Source organism: Anolis carolinensis, chromosome 1 (assembly GCF_035594765.1).
Source record: "Anolis carolinensis isolate JA03-04 chromosome 1, rAnoCar3.1.pri, whole genome shotgun sequence".
Lineage (NCBI taxonomy): Eukaryota > Metazoa > Chordata > Lepidosauria > Squamata > Dactyloidae > Anolis > Anolis carolinensis.
Genome location: NC_085841.1, coordinates 23,049,098 through 23,075,010, shown reverse-complemented (window position 1 = coordinate 23,075,010; position 25,913 = coordinate 23,049,098). Strand labels below are relative to the sequence as shown.

Here is a 25,913-nt window from a genome sequence, read left to right as displayed (position 1 = left end):
GAGCTGACTCTACTGTAGCTATGTCTACCTGTCTACAGTAGTCAAGGCAAACAGCAGCTGTCTCCAGAATCTCTTACTGATTATGCATGAAAGCTAAACAGAAAAAAAGCTTTAAAGTAAGTCAGGAAAGGCACTTTGATCAGAGAGAAGGGAATGCCAATTCCCGCAGCACCTGAAACACCACATCCACACTTGTAATGACATTTAATTTCTACCAGGTTTGCACAATCTGGGTGCTTTGAATTATATTATTTTACTGTTATCAGAAATAGAGGCAATAAGTACACTGTTATGAGAACATAGTACAATCAAGGATATTTTTAATTGCACAGTTAACAAAGGAATTTTTTTACAAATACACTTCATATAAGAATAGTTTTAATACAGAAAATAGGTCTCTATACAATTTACAGAGAGCATATGGGGGTTTGTCTGTGAATATGATGTACCTGATTAAATAAATGTATACTTTCTGATCTGGTTTATACAACAGCTCAGACAACAAAACATACTACTTTTGGATCTGCAAAAGGCTACTGCACTCTACTTAAACAAAAGCTGTAGATAGTTCTTGAATTACTTTAAATAAACATATTCAAGTATTCAAATACACTCTTTAAAGAGTTTTAGAAAAAATACAAAGTATTTCCATAGTTAACACCATGAATTCAAGTCAAGGTATATTGATGAGAACCTTAACAAGGCAGCATTTGATTGTGGTTATAAAATTCAATTAGGTAAACAAAGGAATAATAGTGAAGGGCTTCACCAATAGTAGTAACCTACCTCTTTTGAAAATGAAAAATACTGTATTGATGGTATAATACAAACAACAATAAGTATATACATAACATTAAAGAAATCCCAATTCTATAATAATAATTTAGTGTAGAACATAAACTCTGTAGAATTCCAAGACATCTGAAAAACAGACATGTGGGTATACATGTTTTTAGATATTTAAGAAACATTGCAGACAAATTCTAAGCACTTTTACGTTCACATTCATTTCAAAGGATAATTAATAAAGTATATAACCTTTTCAACAACATCAACAGATTTCGGACTAAACCAATTGTTAGCATTGACCAGAGCAAGACCTACTGACTCAATAAGAGTCACCATTTATTTAAATTTCATTTTCAGTCTATTCCAGTGAACATTAACATTTGAATTTAGCCCTTTAGAAGGAGCTATTTTTCCTGCATGTGGCTTTTCCTTCATTTTTGAAAAAAAGTGAGTGGCGAATTCAAAAACAAGAGTAAGCACTGAATAATACTAACCACTTTAGCTCACGATTAAATTTCAAACCAGAGTCCTTCAATATTTATACTTAGTGATAACGGCATTTCTCCAAAAATTAACCAGGAGTTAAATTAGTTTCACAGCAGCCTTTTGAACAAGTATTTAAGCCAATTCTCAGATTATCTCCTAAGAGGGCCAATGCTCAACATAGTTCACTAAGATGACAGTATGAAACAACTCGCATTATAACCTAACTTTTGCTCTCATATTTAGTGATTCATCAAACTATTTCCCCCAACTCACTCATTTTGCAGTCTAAAGGATAGACCATACAACCATAAAATAAAGAATCACATTGTACTGGGTCACAAGAACAAGAAAATTATTGCTATTCCAGTGACTTGGCAAACTCAGCATAGTCAATGTATCCGTCATTGTTTTTATCGTCATCTTGCAAGACGCCATCTATCAAGCTAATTAGTTCCTCTTCTTTCATCGTTGGAGTATGTTCGCCTCCTTCCTACAAGAAATGCAAAGTGAATGGGTTGAACAGAGCAAAATATCAGTGAGATGTATCAAAATGTGAAGTCACATTTCCCTGGGGGTTGCTTTAAGAATGTACGAACTTTGCTAGAAAGCAGGCAGTGAAGGAAAGAAAAACCTGACTAAGCCAAAGCAGATCTTGAGTCAAAAACTAAGCTACATTAGGGCTGGCAGCATGTTCAGTGCTGACAAGATTGTAAACCAGACATATGATCATAAACATGACATTCATGTTTATGTTTGTTAATAAAAAGAACCAGCCTATTAAACTAAGCGGTGCTCCCAGGTATGGGGTGTGTTGAGACAAGTAGCTGCATCAGGACCTGAAGAATCTCCCCAGAGGCCTATCTCATCAATTTGAGGGAAGAGCAGATTAAAAACTAGACCGAGATCCTGCATCGTTGAGCAACAATAGAGTTCTATTTTTACAGCTACTACTACCTGGTTGGGAGTGCTGCAGTCATCCTTTCCCATTTGCTGAATTTGCAGAACTTGGAAACTCTTCCGTTGGGATGCTGCCTGGCTTCAGATGTCTGCTTTTGTGGATAGCAGTGGAAGAAGCAGCTATAAAGATAGAGCTGTATTGTTGCCTAACAATGTAAGATTTTGGCCAACGTTTTAATCTGATCTCTCAAACCAGTGCTGCAGGATTTTTCATCCCTTGCCCTCAAGCCATAGGTGATCAATTGGCATTTTCTAGGCCCTTCAGTGTGGCTCTGTGGTATGCTTCAATTGGAAGTAATTCATTTCAACAGAGTTCACTGTTACCTGCTTGTTTCCACAATAAGTCCAGGAATGTATCCCCTCTATTGGTATGGGGATCATAATGTGATTAATGATTTACAGAACTGAAGTGTATTGAGGGCAAGGATTCAAAAGGCCCGCAGCATTGAACTGAGAGAAGATCAGATCAAAACTTAGGCCAAGATCCTGCATTGTTGAGCAACAATAGAGCTCTATCTTTATAGCTACTGCTACCTGATTGGGAGAATGCCACAGTAATCCTTTCCCATCTTCTGAATCTGCAGAGCTTGGAAACTTCCACTGGGGTGCTGTATAGCTTAAGATGTCTGTTTTTGTGGGCGGCATTGGTAGAAGTAGCTATAAAGATAGAGCTCTGCTGTTGCCTAAAAATGCAGGATATTGGCCTAGGTTTTCATTTTATCTTCTCTCAAAGCACTGCTGTAGGATTTTTCACCCCTTGCCCTCAAACTACTTGTGTTCTGTGAAGTCACCAATTCAATAAACCCCTATACTAATAGGGGATACATTCCTGGACTTACTGTGGGGACAAGCAGATAATAGTAGCTCCTATTGAATTACTTTCAGTTTAAGCACACCACATAATTGCACTGGAGGACCAAGAACATGCCTAGAGAGAAGTCATTTAGCACCTTGCTTATTAAACTGTGGATCCCAACATGTTGGGGCTCAATGTTAGGGTCCCAAATAATTTTGTGAACATCGCCTAGTGGTTATTTTAGACATTTACATGCATTTATTGTGCAGTACTTGTGGACTCTGCAGAAAATGCTTCAGCTGTACTTCATAAAAGGAAAAATCAGCCTGTTTAGCAAGCCTTACAAATGCTATCAGTAAATGTTTTATTTTTATACCTACTTTATATACCTATATACCTGGGGCCACACAAAAATTTCTTGGGCTGAAGGGGTTCATGAGTGGCAAAATTTAAGATGCCCTGATCTAGCACAGCTCCATGGTCACTTTCCGGAAAATCATACCACAGAATTGCACCGGAGGGTGTAGGAAATGCCTAGTAAGAACACTGTTTTTCATACACAAGTAAGTTACATTGTGAGTACTGGTCCCATAGATATTTAATATTCAGGCTAGAATTAAATCTTTCCTGGAAACAATCCAGAGTTGTTAATTTTAGATTGAACTGGCTTTTTTAAAAAAGCGAATGGGACAAATATATGACACACACAAATATTAGGCATATTCTCCCTGCTGCTGGATATTGCTGACTACATTTCCAGTCCAGGCACTGCGCTCCTCACCTCTTTATGCACATGTGTTATTGCAGTGGCAAGCTCAAGCCCATCAAGCAAGTTGTTGCCATCATAGTCATGCATTTTGAAGTAATGAAGCTGCAGCTCTTGTGGTGACATTTCAGATTCTGGCTTGTCTATAACTCCTTCTAAGTGTTCCATGATATGACTGCAAAAGAAGATGATCACTTTAAAATACACATATATACTCAAACTGTAGACCAGGACATACTAAGAATGCATCTACACTGTAGAATTAATTTGATTTGGCAACATTTTCACTACTATGGCTCAATGCTGTGGAATCCAGGAATTCGTCGTCTGCTGATATACCAACACTCTTTAGCAGAGAAGGCTAAACATCTTGAAAAACTCCAATGAAAACTTAGCATTGAGCAATTGCAGTTAAAATGGTGCTAAACAACATTAATTCTACACTGTAGATACGCTCTAAGACAGGAAATGGAAAACCTCTGCTCACCCTGGGTGCTTCTCAAAGAAATTTGCACTTCACAACTATTTGGGGGGGGGGTGCTAGATGGAGTGCATAGAGTTACAAAACAGCTCTGTGCACACCATATATATCCACCACAGAGTGGGATATAATGAAAGCTGCATGTACATATGTGTATGTAATTCATAGGATGTTACCCAAAGAGTTATATGCCGCCTCAGCAATGCTCAGTGGAAAGAAAAAACTTTTGTGTAGTTGGCATTTATCTAACAAAAAAAACATGAGCAAACCCTATTGACCCAATATGTCAATAGAGCCTTCGAAAGGGCTTCACAGGAAATAAACCAGTGGTCAAAGTAGGCCAATTATAAAACAATCTAAGATTTTGAAAAGATTATTTCCACACCTGAGATCTGGTTGCCTTTAGTCTTCTGGCACTCTTGTCCCAGATATGAAACTACAACTGGTGGAAGCCCGTTAGTACTACCAATATCAATACAGGCTGTGGGATTTTGAGACATAATCCAATATAGTACATTTTCCACACTGTCTTATTCTAAAACCGCAATGCATTCAAGGACAAAATGGCTCATATCTTAAATACATAGATGATTAAATCAAATGGAACACTACTCTCCTTCAAAATGCCCTTTCAACAACACTCCCTATCTGCCAACGGAAAGACATAACTGTGCTAAAGAAAGGTCTGCTCTCACTTTGGCATTAGGTTGCTTGAAATAAATAATACTGTTTGAGAAAATAAGTTTACTTTTTGGTTCAAAGGACTGTGAAAGCTGTTCAGTTCTGGTAGTCTCCTTTGTAAAGAGAAAAAGCCTAAATAATAATAATAGGTAAAATGGATATCAGAAGCTTGAGTTGTCATTACGCCTGACATTACAGTCATACCTCAATTAGCAAAGCCTTTGAGAATGAAGCTACTTTATACAAATACTTTTTATTCCCCTCCAGCCTCTTTTCCCTTGTTTGGCTGGATGTTTTTAGCAGCACTGAAGGAGGGCTGCAGAAACAAACTTTTAATTTTGGATTGCAGAGAGGTCTGCAGTAAACAATCCCATAAATAACGATCCTGTAATAAAAGATTTTCCCCCCAGGTTGTTTCTGCCTCTGAAATCAATTTTTTCTCTTAGAGAAGTAATGCCCTGGAACATATCTAATTTTTAACTGAAGTAAGCATACATTTCCAACATTCTGTCATAAACAGAAACATAATAGAAGTTTCAAGATCTAACAATTAGGGCATAGTAATATTGATCTTCTGCCACTTGATATCAACTCAATAGTCAGTTGACACTGAAATACAACACCGCCTGAGCTCTGCGAGTGCAGCATTTTTCCGTATGAAGCAGAGAGTGTTTGATGACCAGGACATCCGTAGAGATACCAAGGTGCTTGTTTACAAAGCCATTGTCCTCCCAACCCTGCTCTATGCCTGCGAAACATGGACTGTCTACAGACGTCACACCAAACTCCTGGAGCGTTTCCATCAGCGTTGCCTCAGGAAAATCCTACAAATCTCTTGGGAAGACAGGCGGACAAATGTCAGCGTACTGGAAGAAGCAAAGACCACCAGCATTGAAGCGATGCTCCTACGCCATCAACTCCGCTGGACTGGCCACGTTGTCCGAATGCCCAATCACCGTCTCCCAAAGCAGCTCCTCTACTCCGAACTCAAGAATGGGAAACGGAATGTTGGTGGGCAGGAAAAGAGATTTAAAGATGGGCTCAAAGCCAACCTTAAAAACTGTGGCATAGACACTGAGAACTGGGAAGCCCTGGCCCTTGAGCGCTCTAATTGGAGGTCAGCTGTGACCAGCAGTGCTGCGGAGTTCGAAGAGGCACGAACGGAGGGCTTAAGGGAGAAACGTGCCAAGAGGAAGGAGCGTCAAGCTAACCCCGACCGGGACCGCCTTCCACCTGGAAACCGATGTCCTCACTGCGGGAGAATATGCGGGTCAAGAATAGGTCTCTTCAGCCACCTAAGAACCCACCCCCAAGACACCAAGGTTGGAAGACAATCGTCCTCGAGCTACGAGGGATCGCCTAAGTAAGTAAGTAAGTCAGAGATATGTCATTGTTGACCATGGAGACTTTGATTAATTATCATAGTCAATGTTTATTTATAGCCAGAAAAAGTCAATTATTTCATAGGTTAAATTCCTCCTTTAAGTACAGCTCATAACATGTCACAGAGCAGCAGAAGAAAACTAATCAATTCAATAATCCAAACACTTGTTTAAACGACAAGATTTTCTCAGCCCTCAATTCGATGCCAGGGATGAACTAGCTTCCAGGGACCTGAGAATGGGCCTATTTAATGGATGCACCAAGAAATTAGAATTTCTAACATCATGATTTCAGCCATTAAAAATTCTATATGCTCGAATTCTAAGCTGTATAAATATTTAAGGGAAAAATTAAAATGTGAGATCTTTTGTGGCCTATACAAACTGATGCATCAACTAAGATAAGAACTTCAGGAAAATATGAGTTTTTGTTCAAGGAAGCAACAAATTAGACAAAAATTATGGGCTTTTGCCTCAAGCATTTATGTGCCAGGGAGCCCAAACTACCACTTTTTTTTATACTTCTACTGCTTTTTACAGGCACATAAATGCTTGAGGCCAAAAGCCCATAATCACTTTATACTGCTTGGAAGAACTTGCAGTTCCAACCAATATTTATACTGCATGTCAATGATGGAATACGTACTCTTTATCTTGCACCATGGTCTTATCAAGGCGTGCATTTGGTTGATGGTTGCCGCCTGGATGGTGATCCTCAGCCAAACATATCGAGGATATAAGAACTAGGCAGCTGAGAAACCATACCCTGTAAATCTTTAGGTGTGTCATTACAGCCATATTCCTGGAAAGAAAAATAAAACTCTTAAAATATTAGACACTTTTTATGCTGTCAGGAACATAACACTAATCTCCCACACATTTATAAACACTCATGAAGACAGTTCAAGGCTTCTGGACTGAGTGTGTAGTTTTAATGTATTTCTATTTTAATTGTAATGGTTGCAACGACACAAATTGTTTAGTTGTTTTTATTTTTATATTTACTTTCTAGTGTATTTCTATTGTTTTATATTCATTGTTAGCCACCTTGAGTCTCTATATAATACATGGGGGAATGCCAGAATAATAAATAATAAATAATAATATGTATTTTAGAATGAAGCCCATTACTACTTCAATAATAAAAGATACATTTTAGCACTGGAATGAGCCAAGTGTAAGCCACATGTGCTCCTTGTGTTCCCTGAGGACCCTCCCTTTCTTTTTTTTTTTCTTTTTTTTTAAAGGCCGGCATGAGAATTGTGTGGCTCAAGCACTACATATAGCCCGAGATGATCCAATGACCCCCTGAGCTCCCCTTGTTTTCAACCCCCAATCTCTGGGATGCTTAAAAATTCTACCAAAAATCAGCAAAACAATTTTCAAATAGAAATTACAAATGATGCAGCTTCATTTTTATTCACCTAAAATGGCAGTTGTGATTATGTGCTGCAGCCCTCCAGAAGTACAAACACCTCAGAACAATACCCTTACCTTTTTCCTATTTTTTAAACATCTGTTTAGAAACATTTATCCCAATTCTTCTGCTCATATCTTTATTTTTAAAAAGGTAGCTGTAACTAAAAGCTAAATTAATAGCCTGCTTTAACTGAACACCTAGTTTACGGTGTATATCTCCATAAGGGTGAAAACAGATAGTTTGGGACATATGGAATGGAAAAGGCATCTTTGCTCGGGATATTAATATTTACATTTACAGAGAACACACTGAGTCTATTTCAGTTTTTAAAGAGATCCCTTTAATCTAATCAGAAGGGAATTAAAATGTCTCATAGTATATTTAAAACGGCTAAAAGAGTTTTATATTGTTCTTTAGGTACCTTAATGGAGTATAATATTCAAGCCACAGTTATTTTAAGCAAAGTTGGAATCAGAATTGGAAGAGATTACAACAACCATCTAGTTCAACTTCGTTCTGCCATGCAGGAACACACAGTCAAAACACTCCCAACAGAAGGCCATCCACCCCCTGCTTTAAACCTCCAGAGAAGGAGATTCCACTATACTCCACAGTTGTCAGGGCAGAATATGGTAAATATTATAATGGGATACAGCAAGGGCATTGTGGAACTGGTCCCAATAATAGAAAATGACACATAAGATTCAATCTTACACATTCATTACAAGTTTGTGTATATTTCCATATTATGCAGTTTGATCAAATACTTTATGGTGACTATATTTTTAAGTTTTAAGTTCAAGTACATTATTTTTTCTTGATATTTAATAGTGCTCAAGCATTTAGACCAGAGATGTTTTGAACAATTAAGAAGTGTCAACTGCGCTGAAGTAATTCAGATAAGGATGAAATGACAAGTTTCTCGAGATAAGAGAATGGATTATGAAAGTTTGAACACTATATTAAACATCATTTGTTTAATGATGTCGCAACACAACACCCAAGATCAGGCCAGCTTGTATCTTCCCTTCCAGCTCAACCTATTCATACAGAACAGCTGCTGCTTATTACATGTCTAGCCAGAAACAGAATTCCTCTTCCAAACATTTGTGCTTGATTGGAACAATACTATCATTCATGCCTGATCCCAAAACATGCCAGTGGGTGGGGTGAATAATATATTTCTAGTCATTTTAACTAAAGCAGAGAGAATGTTGTCATGGAGGACCAAGTGACTCTCTTGGACTCCAGATGTTTGGCCTAGAACACTCTCAAACATTTACAACTACCCATGCTGCTAGAGGCTGATGGGAGTTGTAGGCCAACATGTCTGAAAGGTCAGAGGTTCCTCCCACAACCCAGTACAAGGGAGAGGTCTAACCCACATTAGATAACACTTCAGCTATTTCTATTTACCTGGACTTTGATTTGTGATTTTGCAAGGCATGTCCACAAACCTATATAGTTTGAACATTTGCTTTGAAGACTATTAACAAATGGTCTCCAAATTTGTTAATGGTTAAATAATGTTTAAACTATGAAGGTTTGTGGCCATGCTTTTATGTTCAACACTAAAAATTCTGGCTATATTCACTCTTTCCTTTCATTACAGGGATCATTGCTTATTAAATATATTTACTTACCCACTAGCCGATCCAGTCAATAAGGGAACTTGGCACTAATTTTCTGAACAGCCGGAATAGCATTACCATTATAAGGAAAAAAGAAAAAAACACTTATTTTTTTAAAAATAATTTTATACTCCAGTCGAATTTAGCTAAACCTGGTGTACTTTTTGATAGTGACAGAGAGAAGATAGGTTAAGAAACTTCCTAGTAACAGCTGTCTGTCTCCATGAGCTGACTTTTCTACTATCCTGTGCATTACTTTATTCATGGAAGAAAGCTGATGTTCTTATGCTTGTACTTTGGTTTTCTACAAAGGAATTTATGGTGCATCGCAACAGGAAAAAGCGATTAAGAAAGTGGACAGTTCATATTTTATCAATCAAATTTGTAAGGCTTATGTATATTTATTTTTATTTTCAGAAGCTTAATATTTTGACATTTATGCCTCTCTTTTAATGCAAAGTGCCTATTAAATACAATATGCAACATCTTAGGAGAAAACAAGAAAACTGAACAATGTAAAGTCAATTTAAGCAAACTCAGGTAATCGTTCGCTTGCTTTCAGAGCTTTCCAATAAACTTTGAATATTCTATGAATGGCTGAGAAGTCCTATTTTTATCTCACCAAGCTACAACATAATATTTTGCTTCCTTGACGGCAGCTTGTTTCCTTTCTAAATAAATATGTGACACTGTAAGTACTTTCTGAGGAAGGCTCTAGCAGACAGCTGTGAAATCTTGCACTTGTTTGTCTAGATATAATTCCCTTCGAAATTGATGGGACTTACTTTCAGGGAGACATAGTCAAGATTATTATTACATGCAATCAAGTTCCCTGTCAACATATGTAGACACCATGAATTTCATTTGATTTACTTATGCAAGAAATATCAAGTAGTGGTGTTAGCAGTTCCTTTCTCTGAAGTAATATCTTACAGCATCTGGTATTTATTGGCAGTCTCCCCTCCATGCAGAGACTGAGCATCCCTTATTAAGAAGTCTAAAATAAGAAACATCCCAAAATTGCCCATATGGCTGTTGAGATACCTTTGCTTTCTGAGGGTTCAGTATAGACAGAAAAATGTTTAAAAGAGAGGTGTACAAGGTACATATAAATTAGGTATGGGCAAACTTTGGCCCTTCAGGTTAATTAATTAATTCTACAGTGTAAATTAGTACTTCCCAACTTTTGGGCCTCCAGATGTTTTGGACTTCAGCTCCCACAATCCCTAACAGTTGGTAGGCTGTTAGAAATTGTGGGAGTTGAAGTCCAAAACACCTGGAGGGCCGAAGTTTGCCCATGCTTGATATAAATCATAAATGAATTTCATGCTTAGACTAACAGTTATTCCAAAATCCCCACCTCCTAATTCAAAATTCCCAAACACTTCTGAACCCAAGCATTTTGGATAAGCATTGCTCAACTTGTGTAACCAAGGTGCATCTACACCAGTGGTTCCCAACCTGTGTGTCCCCAGGTGTTTTGGCCTACAACTCCCAGAAATCCCAGCCAGTTTACCAGCTGTTAGGATTTCTGGGAGTTGAAGGCCAAAATATCTGGGGACCCACAGGTTGAGTACCACTGACGTACACTGTTGAATTAATGCAGTTTCATACCACTGAAACTGCCATGGGTCAGTGCTATGGAATTTTGGATATTAGTTTCACAAGGATCTTAACATTTTTTGCCAAAGAGTGCTGGTGCCTCACCAAACTACAAATACTAGGATTCCACAGCATTTTTATCGTGTCAGAAGCGAATTGAGAATATACTGCAAGTCACTTCTGGTGTGAGAGAATCGGCCATCTACAAAGACATTGCCTAGGGGATGCCTGGATATGTTACCATCCAGTTGGAGGCTTCTCTCATGTCCCCGCCATGGGAAACTGGGGCTGACAGATAGGAACTCACTCTGTCTAGTGGATTCAAACCGCCGACCTTCAGGTTTATTGGTCTGCAGTTCAGCCAGCATAAGGATTCTACAGCATTGATGCACTAGAAGTTTAAGTGGAGTCAAAGGACATCAATTCCACAGTGTAAATCAGTACTTCCCAACCTTTGGGCCTCCAGGTGTTTTGGACTTCAGCTCCCACAATTCTTAACAGCTGGTAAGCTGGCTGGGATTTCTGGGAGTTGAAATCTAAAATTCATGAAGGCCCAAATATTGCGAACCACTGGTGGAAACGTAACCAAAGACCAGACAGCATCTGGTGCCTTTAGGGCAGGCATGGGCCAGCTTGGGCCCTCCAGGTGTTTTGGACTTCAACTCTCATAATTCCTAACAGCCGGTAGGCTGTTAACAATTTTGGGGGTTGAAGTCCAAAACACCTGGAGGGCCCAAGCTGGCCCATGCCTGCTTTAGGGCATTTAGGCTATCCTATTATTATATGCAATTATACCCTGTTTTTTCTCCAAAACCAAAACTCCCAAGCGCCTCAGGATACAATAAAAACAGGTAATAACAATGGAATATTAAACTAGAATCAAACGAGTTACAACATTAAAACCATTCAGATCTGAATAAAATAGAATTAGGAGGATAAAAACAGTTAATGGGTGCCATCTACATTGGCGAGTTCATGTAGTTTGATACCACTTTAACTAACGGTGCAATAACAGTTCAACAGGGACCAATAAAGCAGACATCTCAATAATAATAATATGGGAATAATGGGAGTCGTGGTTTCTCAAGGACTTTAGCCTCCTCTGCCAAATTACAGATCCCATGATGTCATACCCTGAAGCACAGGTAGTTAAAGTGGTGTTGAACTGCGTTAGTTCTACAGTGTGGATGCACCCATGGTTGAAGTTTAAAAACTATAGACCAGGCATGGGCAAACATGGGTCCTTCAGGTGTTTTGAACTTCAACTCCCACCATTCCTAACAGCTTACCAGCTGTTAGGAATGGTGGGAGTTGAAGTTCAAAACACCTGAAGGACCCATGTTTGCCCATGGCTGCTATAAACCCCTAAAGAACTCAGAGGCCTCCTTATTAACATGCCACAAGGTTGTGGAAAGGGGAGTGGGATACGCACGGAGCAGGGAGCCTCTTCCTGGCCTTCGCCTGACAACGCCAACAGCTGCTCCGGCTACGAAGACAACATCCTCCCTCACAAAGAGGCAGTCTCATGAACAAAACTGTCCCCACTCGGCCACCATCCCTACCTCTTTGGCTCACCTCTGAACCTTTCGCGCGAGCACTCCGCAACGCCTCCTTCACCACGATTGGCTGGCGGCCTGGACGTTCTTTGCATAACCGGTCGCGCCAACGGGGAGGCGAGAAGGCGCATGCGCAGTCCTTAACAGGTAGGCCGATAAGAAGCCACGCCCCCATCTGGTATAGTAGCCCCGCCCACCCCTCCTTCCAAATTTTGACGTGGCTTTACTCCTCTCTGCAGACGGCGCTGTAAGGGAAGGCCCGCCTTCGCCCCGCCCTCTTTATGCTGATAGGCTCAGCCTTGTGACAATTATTTGCAGCAGAATGGAGCTAGCCAATCGCGGCAAGAAGTTTACTTTTTTTTGTTGGCGGTCGTAAGGGTGGAGTCTTCATTGAAGAGGAGGTTTTATTATTTATTGTTGTTGTTGTTATTATTATTATTATTATTATTATTATTATTATTATTATTATTATTATTATTATGTTCATTAAGATCTGGCAAATTTTTTCCCACAAAATTGGGACTCAACGTGGCTCCCAATTTTTTAAAATGCTGTTCATAAAAAATTAAAATAGAATTGGAACTACAGTATTTACATTTTAAAGCAGTTCACATCCAAATTCAAAACACACAACTATAAGTTTAAAAGAGCAATGCAATTAAAATACTTAAAATTAAAATAGAATTAAACTGTTTACATGGTTGCTGTGAGTTTTCCGGGCTGTATGGCCATGTTCCAGAAGCACTATCTCCTGACATCTATAGCAAGCATCTATAGCAGGCATCCTCGGAGATTGTGAGTTCTGTTGGAAACTAGGGAAGTGGAGAATGTCCGGGGTGGGAGAAATAACTCTTGTCTGCCTGAGGCAAACGTGAATGTAGCGACTAGGCAGCTTGATTAGCATTGAATGGCCTTGCAGCTTCAAAGCCTGGCTGCTTCCTGCCTGGGGGAGTCCTTTGTTGGGAGGTGTTAGCTGTCCCTGATTGTTTGTTTTCTGGAATTCCCCTGTCTTCTGGGCGTTGTTCTTTATTTACTGTCCTGATTTTAGAATTTTGTAATACTAGTGGCCAGATTTTGTTCATTTTCATGGTTTCCTCCTTTTTGTTGAAATTGTTCACATGCTTGTGGATTTCAATGGCTTCTCTGTGTAGTCTGACATGGTAGTTGTAAGAGTGGTTCTTTCTCCCACCTTGGACATTTCACAGATTTATAAACCCCACTTGCCTAGTTTCCAACAAACCTCACAACCTCTGAGGATGCCTGCCATAGATGTGGGCGAAACGTCAGGAGAGAATGCTTCTGGAACACGGCCATTCAGCCCAGATATCTCAAAGCAACCCAGTGATTCCGGCCATTAAAGGCTTCGACAACACAAACTTTTTACAGTTTTAAGATCAACTGAAAGAATTATGTTCCATTTTAAAAGATAAAAAGCTGTTTAAAACAGATCGGTTCAAACAATACCTCAATCTAGAATGTGAATGAATGTGTCATTGTTACATTACTATTATCTCCATTTATATCTTGATTTTTCCCTCAAAATTGGGACTCAAAAGTAGCTCACAATTTAAAAAATAATGCACTTAAAATATGTAAGAAGTAAACATTAAAATAGAATTAAATTATTTCCATTTTGAAGCAGTTCACATCCACATAAAAGAATGCAGTTTTAAAAGTTGCAACTCTCTTTAGAACAGTTCAAATAATAGAGCAAACCTAGCATTCTAAACTATGACAATATTATTATTATTATTATTATCCCACTTTGTTTATATATATATATATGAAAAACCATTTGTGATTCTAAGGCACAACTCATTTTTAGAGATGTTTATTTGGGGTGAGGGGAGACTGAGTCTTGGAATCAAAGAAATATGGTTGTTTAGTCATATTCAGATATTTACTTTTTGTATGCTCTATCTGCATTGGGTTTTTTTTAATTGTGAGCCACTTTGAGTCAATTTTGAGGAACAAAGCAGGCTATACATTGATATAAAAATTGTGGGAGTTGTTGTTCAGTGAAACACCAGCACTCTTTGGCAGAGAAAGCAAAGACCCTCCCATGATTCCATAGTATTGAGCCATGGCATAATAAAATAGTGTCTCATGTAATAAATGGCATAATAAAATAGTGTCTCGTGTCAAATAGCAAAATCAAAGTTTACATTTTGGGATGTTTTAAAATGTTTTTTGTTCATGGTTGGTTGAATCTGTGTACTATCAACAATTAAAGCCCAAAATTATGAATATTAATAATGATATACTTTATTTATATTCTGCTCTATCTCCCCAAGAAGACTCAGAGAAGATTACAGGTACATATATGGCAAACATTCAATGCTGTCATACAATTGAGGTGTTGTTGTTCCATTCTTCCACGCCGAGGAGCCTGTCGTCCATGAATGCCTTCCTAATCGAATCAGCAGCATGTTTTTTTTTAGGGGCCTTTTATCTTCCTGCTAATGCGGTACCTATTTATCTACTCACATTATTGTTTTCAAACTGCTAGGTAGGCAGGAGCAAATCTGATGGCAGGAGCTCACTCCGCCCTCAGCTTGAACTGCCAACCTTCAGGTCGGCCAAATATTCTGTAGCTGACGGTTTAATCCACTGTGCTATGAGATATGACTCTACTGATTGCCTTACAGTAACCATTTTTATGCAATTCCCTGGAAATTCCACAGCATAGTACCTCACCCAGAAGAAATTCTCTGGTCTCTGTATCAGACCCTTATGGAGAGACCTACGGTATTGACTTGGCCAACACCTTGGAGCACCCTATTGTTTCTCAAGGCTAACACCATTGTTTACACCTGGAGCGGAAGATTTGGGACCCATCCCAGCCTATTACAGTAGAGTCTCACTTATCCAAGCTTCATTTATCCAAGGTTCTGTATTATTCAAGGCAGTCTATCTTTTAGTAGTCATTGTTTTTGTAGTAAATGTTGCAATGTTTTGTTGCTAAATTTGTAAATACGGTAATTACTACATAACATTACTGTGTATTGAACTGCTTTTTCTGTCAATTTCTTGTAAAACATTATGTTTTGGTGCTTAATTTGTAAAATCATAATGCAATTTTATGTTTAATAGGCTTTTTAAAATCCCTCCTTATTATCCAATGTTCTGCCGGCCCATTTATCTTGGATAAGTGGGACTCTACTGTATCACCAGAAATATCACATTCCTTCTTGGTTGCAACCCTCTCCTGGGTAGATCGATAAACAGACTGACAGACTGACACTTCAAATGCTCCAATGTTAGTTTATCAAATTTCCTACCACTATGAAAGACCAATGAGAGATTATGTTTAATGGAGTCCCGAGCCACTCAAGATGCGGAACAGGAACTTGTGCAAGTTTCTTGCATAGCTGTCAAATGAAATAAAAATAATCTGCTTTCTCCTCTGACATTGAGAATAAACCGCTGGTTTTGCTTTTATTTATTTATTTACAGCATTTATATTCCACCCTTCTCACCCCGAAGGGGACTCAGGGCGGATCACATTACACATATAGGCAAACATTCAATGCCTTTTAACATAGAACAAAGACAAGACAAACATAGGCTCCGAGCGGGCCTCGAACTCATGACCTCCTGGTCAGAGTGATTCATTGCAGCTGCTCTCCAGCCTGCGCCACAGCCCAAGCCCGTCTTTTCAACCCGTCTGTGTTTCATTCTGAAAGCTAGATATGACGAGCCTCTGAACAAGTGATTTTTTGCGGATGCTGAAATCATATAATGTGGAATCAAAATCCATTAACATGGAGGACGAATGTTGCTGAGTGTATCTTAGGTGTACATTGACACAGGTGCACATCAAGTTCCTAAAGTGTTACTAAAGTCTGCTTTGAGTAATGTACAGTCCCCTTGAATCATGCAAAGACAAGATGAGTGCAATTTGCCACACAGGAACTTGTAGATATTCAATTGTCTCTGCTAGTGCTTTCATCCTATTTCAAAGATACATGCTGCTTTGTATGTTTAAAGCACTTGAACTGATTTGTATGCTTTTGTTGTAGTATATATCATGTTCCTTTGGTTTTGGCCCAGATAAGAAACATCCTGTAGAAGTGATGGCAATGTTTGGTAAGACCTAAGTATTCCCAAAGTCACCAAATCCCATCTGATCTTGGAAGCTAAGCAGAGTGAGCCCTGGTTAGTACTTGGATTAGAGACCTCCAGCAAATATCAGGTTATATTTCAGAGGAAGGAAATGGCAAAGCCACCTTTGATAATTCCTTGCCTAAGAAAACCTTGTGACATATGAGTCACTTTAAGTTGATAGGTAACACGAAAGCACAGACACCCTTTGGTGAATTATTGAGAAGTAAAAGTAGGCTTCTGTACTTAGTAGTTTCCAAACTTTATCTTGTTTCTTTTATTTAATTTTGATTGCTGCTGCTGCTCAGTCGTTTAGTTGTCTCCAACTCTTTGTGACCTCATGGACCAGTGCACACCAGAGCTCCCCGTCGGCCGTCACCGCCCCCAGTTCCTTCAAGGTCAAGCCAATCACTTCAAGGATACCGTCCATCCATCTTGCCCTTGGTCGGCCTCTCTTTCTTTTTCCTTCCATTTTCCCCAGCATCGTGATCTTTTCCAAGCTTTCCTGTCTCCTCATGATGTGGCCAAAATACTTCAGCTTTGCCTCTAATATCCTTCCCTCCAGTGAGCAGCCGGGCATTATTTCCTGGAGGATGGACTGGTTGGATCTTCTTGCGGTCCAAGGCACTCTCAGAATTTTCCTCCAACACCACAGTTCAAAAGTGTCTATCTTCCTTCGCTCAGCCTTCCTTATGGTCCAGCTCTCGCATCCATAGGTTACTATATTATATGCTGCTTTTTATTTCAGGAACCTGAGATTTACTTAACCTTTTTATAAGCAAAACGTAGACTGTGAAATGTTCTTGATTAATCATGTTAAGTTGACTGGAAAGTAGTGTCAGGTCTGACATGTTATAAGGAGAGAGAAAATATAGCTGAAAATATTACGAACTGCATCACCAGACTGACGAAATTGGGTAAATCAACTGTATTATTCATAATGTCCCAATGAAGTTCAAAGTGTATATATTCGAATGCAAAATTCAAATGCTGTGTCAGTAACATGTCCCATAGGAAAAACTAAAAAAAAATATGGAGAAACAACAAAATTGTCTTGTGGCACATGAAAGAGCAGCATGGTTTATCTGATATAAACATTTGTGGATTCCAGGCCACTTCAGAGACAAATCTGGAATAAATTCTGAATTATGTAAATATGGAAGTATCTGTTTTCTAAAAGTAAGTTCAATTTGCAAACTATTCTGTAGCATAGACTTGCCTTTAGATTTTGAAAATGTCAAAGAGGGATTTCTGACATAAAAACTGTTGACAGTGGCAATAGAAAATTTGCAGATAAAGGTTAATATAATCCAGTTCAATGTGGATTTTATACAGTTGTATGGAAGGGACTTGAATTACCCAGTGTTCTCCCTTATTGCCCACATATCCTTGTCCCATACAACGCAAACTGAGGGCCCTTCCACACAGCCATATAACCCAGAATATCAAGGCAGAATAATCCACAATATCTACTTTGAACCAGGTTATCTGAGTTCACACTGCCATATATTCCAGTTCAAAGCAGATAATGTAGGATTTTATTCACCTGTGTGAATACTCTTCAGGATGCTTTTCCACCTCTTCTCCTCCCTCCATTCCTCTCTCAGCAATTTCCTACAATGAAGCTAGATTTTTTTAAATGAATACTTCCCTATACATTAGTGATTCTCAACCTTTGGGCCTCTAGGAGTTTTGGACTTTGACTCCCACAGTTCCTAACAGCTGGTAAGCTGACTGGCATTTCTGGGAATTGAAGTCCAAAATACCTGGAGGCCTAAAGGTTGGGAACCACTGATATACATAGTGAGATATCATGGAGACAGAACCCATGTCTAAACACCAAATTTAAGTTTCAGATGCACCTTCAACATACAGGCTAAAGATAATTCTCATCAAACTCAGTGAAATTTGCTTCGGAGCAGATATGCACAGAATTCTGTTGTAAGGGCTTAAGGCTACCCTCTTGTATATTCCTGGGAATACATTTCAGTGACCTAAGTAGGCTTACTTTCAAGTAGACATGCATAGGGCTGTTTAGTTCAAAGCTCATTCTTGACTTCTTATTTTCAAACAAACTGCAAAATTTTGTCAGCTTTTTCAAATGTCCGTACGCAGATATTTAACAGTTTTTCTTCTGCCAAAACTGCAGAGTTCATGATCATCCAAGTAACTTCCCTAACTTGTTACCCTAAGGATGTATTGGACAGCAACACCCATCTACCCCTAGACATCATGGCCACTATGTTAATGTAGGTTCAATAGTGCCTGCTAGGATAATTTCTCTCCCAAAATATTAATCTTTAAGGTTTAGGGAGTGGGAAAATAGAAAATCTTTGGCACCTTACATACTCTACAGCTCACTTCATCAAGCGAAGCCCCATCCACATTGCTATATAAAATCTAGATTATCTGCTTTGAATTGGATTATATGGCAGTGTATATTTCACATGAGTGGTCTGTAATCCCCAAGAGTTGTGTTTTAATACTGGTAGTCTCTAAGATGCCATCAGAATATTGATTCTGCTGGGCAAGTTGAGAAATGCCTTTTTCCAGGCCAAAGAGCCTTCTCTTGCTTCTAGTCTCATTTCTAATGCAGGCCTCTCCATGGGACCCATAAGCAGTCCACAGTCTCTGAGAATAATGTTGTGGATGCAGGGATATTTCGAGGCTGAACATATATACCAGAGGGACGTGTACCTTTAGGTAATGAGTTTCGTAGGGTATGCAAGGGACCTCTCACCTTCTCAGATTCTTTGTGCAAGTTTCTCTGCTACATTTTAAAAAGATGTATAACTTTATCCTCTTCAGCCCAGACTGGTTTGGGAAAGCAGCCAACAGTACTGTATACACAAAGTACAATATTGGGGCCCTGACAATTGAATGACATACTCCAGATTTTAGGCAAGTCCCTCTATGGGTAGAAGGCAAAAGGCACTGCAAAGGGACTCAGTAGCTGATGCTAAAGATGGTAACATCGCTTCTCTGTTGTGTATGTGAAAGGCTTGCCTAATGTTTTATTTCTCAGACCTGTAAAAAGATCCACTTTTTACCTTTAGCAGGAGCATTGTTAATGGCCAGAAAGAATGAAGTGCTTATGAAACTTTTAATTTCCTACATTAGGATACATTTGTTACTCTTTAATGTGCTACAGATGCTGTAAAACGTTGCAATGTATTAAAACAGTTACTCCTTTGGTAATGAATAGTTGGAACTGAAGTAGGCTGCAGTGCTTGGGCAGGGTGGTAATCCTTATTTCCCCCATTTTTCTTGTGGAAAATCTCTTCTTTGGATTTGCTTTGGTGGAGTCCAACACATTTTACATTATTAGGGAGGGATTCCTTTTAGATAAAAGGATTTTCCTTTGGATTTAAGCAGAAGTGGAAAGGAATCAACCCTTTCCTGCCCTGGTTCTAATCTCATTATCAATACTCTTGAGTATATGCTGTTTGTATCTCTAGGCAGTACATTTAGTAGATAGTTACTACTGAAGTGCAATGTCTAAAGTGCCTGATCTAAGAGATGCAGATTCATCTCCTCAATGAGGCAAGCAGGGGCGGTTCAACCGGTAGGCAAACTGAAGGCGCCCCCTTTTGGGGGCGCAATTGAGGTGCCTCCAAGTGCCCTAAGGCTAATGAGCAGCTTCTTTTTGTTTTTTGTTTTGTTTTTTCCCCCTCCCCGCTGTGAGGGGCCATGCCCTCCGGGCGCACCTGACCTTCCCCCTCCCGCGTGCGCACACTTGCTCACAGCTGGGAAGGAAAGTGGGAGGGGGAGGCCTGCTCACGCACTCGCAGCCAGAGTTTTCCCTCTGGCCGCGAGTGCGCGAGCAGGCCTCCCCCTCCCACCTTTACTCACCAGGCTGCCTCCTGCTGGGTGAAGTGGCTGGCGAGTGTGCGCGCCGCTGCTTCCAGCGAGGTCTCTTGGAAACTAGGCAAGTGGGGTTTATATATATGTGGAATGTTCAGGGTGGGAAAAACAACTCTTGTCTGAGTAGGTGTGAATGTTGCAATTGGCCACCTTGATTGGCATTAAATAACCATGCAGCTTCAAAGCCTGGCTGCTTTCTGCCTGGGGGACTTAGTTGTTGGAAGGTGTTAGCTGGCCCTGATTGTTTCCTGTCTGGAATTCCTCTGTTTTCTGAGTGGTGTTCTTTATTTACTGTCCTGATTTTAGAGTTTTTTTTTAAATACCGGGGCCAGATTCCCTTTCGGTGGCCTTTTAATTCCTATGGATTCCTAAGGACCCTCGGAGCTCTTCCAGACAGCCATATAACCCAGAATATAAAAGCAGAATAACCCAAAATATCTGCCTTGATCTGGGTTATCTGAGTCCCCACTTCTATATAATCCAGTTCAAAGCAGCTATTGTGGATTATCTGCCTTGATATTCTGGGTTATTGTCACGCCCGTGGCAACGGAGCACCAAGGAGCACCATGGGGGCCAATATCTATCTAATATCTTTATTAAGAAAATATATAAGAATAATAAAAACAAGTAGAGAATATAGTCCAGAAGCAGACTTATCAAATGAGGTCAAATATAGTCCAGAAATATTTTGTCCAATAAATGATATTAGAGTCCAAAGATAAAATCCAATAAACCGAAACACACACTATTGCCAAGCAATAGTGTGGGGAATTGTCCAGGGTCTTTCAAGGTCCAAGGTAAAACCACAAGAAGGCTGGAAACAAAGCTTGAATCTAGGATCAAGGTCCGTGACTAGGAACGAGGCAAGGCAATTCTTGAATACTTGAATAGGCAAGGCAAGGAAACTGGATTTGCAGACTTAGTGAAGTCCACACTAGGCTGGGAACACGAAATCACTCCTGGAGCTGATCTGTTGTCTCCGCACAGAATCAACCGTGCCAGGCACCTTTAACTGGGTCTCGTTTTCCCGCCAAACAGGTGTCCAGCGTTCTCTTTCCCTAGAGAACAGGAAACGAAACCCAACTTTCCAGATGTGAGACTCCCTGGATTTTCCCATGGGAAACATGGCTAATCAGTGTCTTGTTTGGCTGCAATTCTCAAACTCCTGCGAACTCGCTCTTTCACTCCCCTGTCTGCAGCAAAGGACTGTCTCCTAGCCAAGGGAGGTGAGAGCTGCTCAAGGTCTGTTTTAATGGGTTCTTGGGCAAGAACATCAACATCAGGCATCTGGAAGGATGCCGGCTGTTGTCGATCCGGAGAAAACCCCATCTTTTCATCCTCATCAGCCACAGTGACACTAGGAGCGGGACTACAAGGCCCATGAGGCATCACAGTTATATGGCTGTGTGGAAGAGCACTGAGGGTCCTTCCACACAGCCATATAACCCAGAATATCAAGGCAGAATAACCCAAAATATCTGCTTTGAACTGGGTTATCTGAGTTCACACTGCCCTATATCCCAGTTCAATGTTCGGTGCTATATTCTCAAATATAGTAATTCCTACATAACATTATCATGTATTGAACTGCTTTTTCTGTTGATTTGTTGTAAAACATGATGTTTTGGTGCTTAATTTGTAAAATCCAATGCTTTTATTTTTCAGTGATTGGTTTTTTTTGGGGGGGGAGGGGGGAATTCTGTTCGCTTACACTTGAAAATTACTTAGGGCCGGCCCTGGAGGCAAGACATTTATTGGGTGATCTTGGAACAGTCAACCTGAACTACCTTGCAGGGTTGATGCAGGGACAATGTGTAGGACTGATACCCTACAGTAGGTTCAGGTGCTTGAAGTTGTCATCAAACCCAAAAGACCCCCCCCCCCTAAATTATTGAATTAAACATTAACCTGCAACAGAGCATTCCGCCAGTTAACACAGCCCCAACTCTCACTTCCCTGAATACCTGCCAGTCTGGAGGGGCCCAGCAGCAGCCACCAGCACTCAGGAGAACTACAGGTTTGGTTCCTGCCCTGGGTTCTGGTGAACTGCTGCTCGAATCTCACTATCCACAGCTGTGTCAAGTTGCTCCATTTTAAAGTTACAGCAGAATAGATTTTGCTTGAACATTAGAAATAACTTCCTGATAGTAAGCTGGGTTAGGCAGTGGGATCAATTATATAGGGACGTCCCCTCTTCTGGACGTCTTCAGAAAGAGGCTGGAAAGCTCCCTGCTGGGGATGCTGTAACTTGGGTTCTTCCACTGAAGAGAGGTTTGGGTCTAATGACCAATGAGGCCCCTTTCAACAATATGACTCTATGGTTTTACTTCTTTAACAGAAAATTTGCTTTAAAGGGAAGAAACAACATGGAAAGAAGTGTGCTATTCCTGCACTACAAAAAAGAGCAGCTTAACATATTTCAGCAAACTTTTTATTGAAAACTAACAACATGCACATGTGAAATGAACTGATGTGAGCTTTGTATAAGCAAACAAAAACACCTGAAACTTCTAGGGTCTACTTGAATACTTCATCCAGAAAGTATCCAGGGCTGATTTTTTTCTGTCACAAGCCCATACATATCTTATGATTTCCATTTTGATAGCCAGATTTATATATATATGCTGCTTTCACATGCTAGAGGCAACTGTTGTTTACCTCGTCTATTGTAGTCAGGCACACACAGGGCTAAAACAGAATCTTACTCTTTCCCAGCTCAAGGTTTGTTTATTACAGTGTTCACTGAAATCCAGCCCTGCTTCCCCATCCTACAAAAACTGATGCTGCAAATAAATGTGCTGTTAGAGGAAAAAGAGGGCTGGCGAGCAAAAAAAGATTTGTAAAAAGGAGCTTTTTTGTTAACTGTACTTTGTTACGTAAACTATGTCTCTATGTATAAAAAATAATGATCACAGTAGCAGCATTTTCAAACAGAGGACTGCTTGACATTTTGCTAAGGGATTTTATAACATCTTTGAGACTGAGAGGAAGACATTGATAGCATAAGATTTAATTTGATTCCTCAGATGCATGGAGAAAGACTATCTCTGTCTGTATCCGGGTAAGTGTTTTAAAGAGGTTCATGGATTGCCACTCCATCTGTCTGGATTTGGTGCTCATCATAGGGGTAGAATTAAAAGACAACAGTTAGTATGAAGTATGCAAAGGGATCTTGTCGTAGCTATAAGATTAGCTGAGAAAAAGATGTTGGTAGCATAAGCTATTGTAGACTTACATCTACTCCCTCAGCCCATGTTTGCTGAAAACTTAGACCCCCTTGCACATCAATATTCCAGACTGACATGGCTATGTCTTTGAATTTCTATCCCAAGGGAAAGTCCCAAATTCATCCGGATGGATTGGAAATCCTTCAATCTCTTTAAGACAAAGGTACAGACAGACATCACGTTTCACCATGTATTTGAGTAAGTCTGTTTAAATCTAGGAAAGTTTATGATGCCGCCTTCTTTCAGGATGTACCTATGCTGTAGAATTAATCCAATTTGACACCACTTTAATAGCTCAATGTTATGGAATCCAGGGAGCTGTAGTTTAACAAGGTTTTTAGCATCCTCTGCCAAAGACAACTAGTACCTTACCAAACTACAACACCCAAGATCCCATAGATTCACCCTGAGAATAAGAAGTTGGGAGAACAAGATTTCATGGACCTAACTCTACTATCTTAGCCACAAAGGTGAGGCAAAAGAAAAAAAAAACCATTGGCATATCAACAGTCTTCCAGAAATTCTCAATCTCTAGTTTTCCAGGTGTTTGGAATTCAACTCCCCAAAATCCTCAGCTGTCTTGGCCGATGATCAGGGCTTCTGGAATTTGAAGTCCAAAAGACCTAATATTGACATCAGAATTTCTGGGCTGTATCTTGGCCTTCAGAATCCGTATCTTTCAACTTTCTTAATTGTTTGCTCCTTCTCCCAGAAATCTCAGTTGCCTTGGCTGATGAACAGGGCTTCTGGAAGCCAAAGTCCGCAGATCAGGGAAACTAGAATTTGAGAAACACTGACTAGCTCAGGAATGGGCAAACTTCAGCCCTTCAGGTGTTTTGGACTTCAACTCCCACAATTTCGAACAGCAGATGAAGTTTGCCCATGCCTGGGCTAGAATCTAGTTCTCCAACTCCCAGAAGCCTCTGCTGCCTTGGCCAATTATTAGGGCTCCTAGAAGCTGAAGAGCAAAACACTTGGAAGACCAGTTTGGGGAAATCTGGTTTAGTCATTATCCCCAAACTCTAGTCCTCTTGGTGTTTTGAATGACAACTCTCAGAAGCCGCAGCTGTTTTGGCCAGTGGCTAAGGATCCTGGAAGCTGAAGTCCCAGACTCTTAGAAGACCAAAGTTTGGGAAACACTGATCTAGTAGTGATTCCCAAACACTAATCCTCTAGGGGTTTTTGGACTTCAAATCCCAGAAGTCTCTGTTGTTTTGGCAAATGATCAAGGATCCTGGGAGCTGAAGTCCAAAACACCTGGAGGACTGGAGTTTCGCAAACACTGTTCTCAAAGGCTTTCATGGCCAGAATCACTGAGATGCTGTGAGTTTTCCGGGCTGTATCGGCATGTTCCAGAAGCATTATCTCTTGATGTTTCACCCACATCTATGGCAGGCATCCTCAGAGGTTGTGAGGTTTGTTGAAAACTAGGCAAGTGAGGTTTATATCTCTGTGGAATGTCAAGGGTGGTAGAAAGAACTCTTGTCTGTTTGAGGTGAATGTTACAATTGATCACCTTGATTAGCATGGAATAGCCTTGCAGCTTCAAAACTTGGTTGCTTCCAGCCTGGGAAAATCCATGGTTGGAAGATGTTGGCTGGCCCTGATAGTTTGTCTGGAATTCCTCTGATTTCTGAGTGTTGTTCTTCTCTCTTCTTCTCTCTTCTTCTCTCACCCTGGACTTTCCACAGATATATATATATAAACCTTCCTTATTTAGTTTCTCCATAGCTCACAACCTCTGAGGATGCCTGCCATAGATGTGGGTGAAACGTCAGCAGAGAATACTTCTAGAACATGGCCATACAGCCCAGAAAACATACAACAACCCTACTCTGTACAATTGAAGCTGACCAACCAAAGATTCCCCTAGGTAGCAAGCAGCCAGGCTTTGAAGTAATAAGGCTATTCATTGCAATTCTAGCAGCCCAAAAAACCATTCCTCTAGAACACAAGTACCCAGCCTTCCAAGCAGCAAGCCTATTCCATTGTATTCCAGCTCACCAAACAAGGATTCCCATAAGCCACAGCAATGCATGGCTGGGCACCACTAGTATGTTTATATGTTTTAAATGTACCTTGTTGTATTTTGTGGTGTATTTTGGGCTTGGTCCCCATGTGAGCCGCCCCGGGTCCCTTCAGGGAGATGAGGTGAGTTACAAGAATAAAGT

At 40.1% G+C, this 25,913-nt stretch overlaps 1 protein-coding gene across 4 annotated transcripts; it reads right to left on the bottom strand.

The window, feature by feature from the left end:
* Positions 1-303: 303 nt before the first annotated feature.
* mcfd2 (multiple coagulation factor deficiency 2, ER cargo receptor complex subunit) lies at positions 304-12,706 on the bottom strand. Of its 4 annotated transcripts, none has more exons than XM_008104899.3 (5): positions 12,567-12,706; positions 9,402-9,444; positions 6,985-7,140; positions 3,810-3,969; positions 304-1,765 (listed from the first exon to the last, which is right to left on the bottom strand). In XM_008104899.3, the coding sequence occupies exons 3-5, from the start codon at positions 7,134-7,136 to the stop codon at positions 1,634-1,636; spliced, it is 444 nt and encodes a 147-aa protein (XP_008103106.1). In that variant the 5' UTR covers positions 7,137-7,140; positions 9,402-9,444; positions 12,567-12,706; the 3' UTR covers positions 304-1,633. The 4 variants fall into 4 exon arrangements, with proteins under 4 accessions (XP_008103106.1, XP_003217525.1, XP_003217524.1 ...); XM_003217477.4 differs by having other exon boundaries at positions 12,554-12,671; XM_003217476.3 differs by lacking the exon at positions 12,567-12,706 and adding an exon at positions 12,424-12,563.
* Between the last annotated feature and the right edge of the window lie 13,207 nt (positions 12,707-25,913).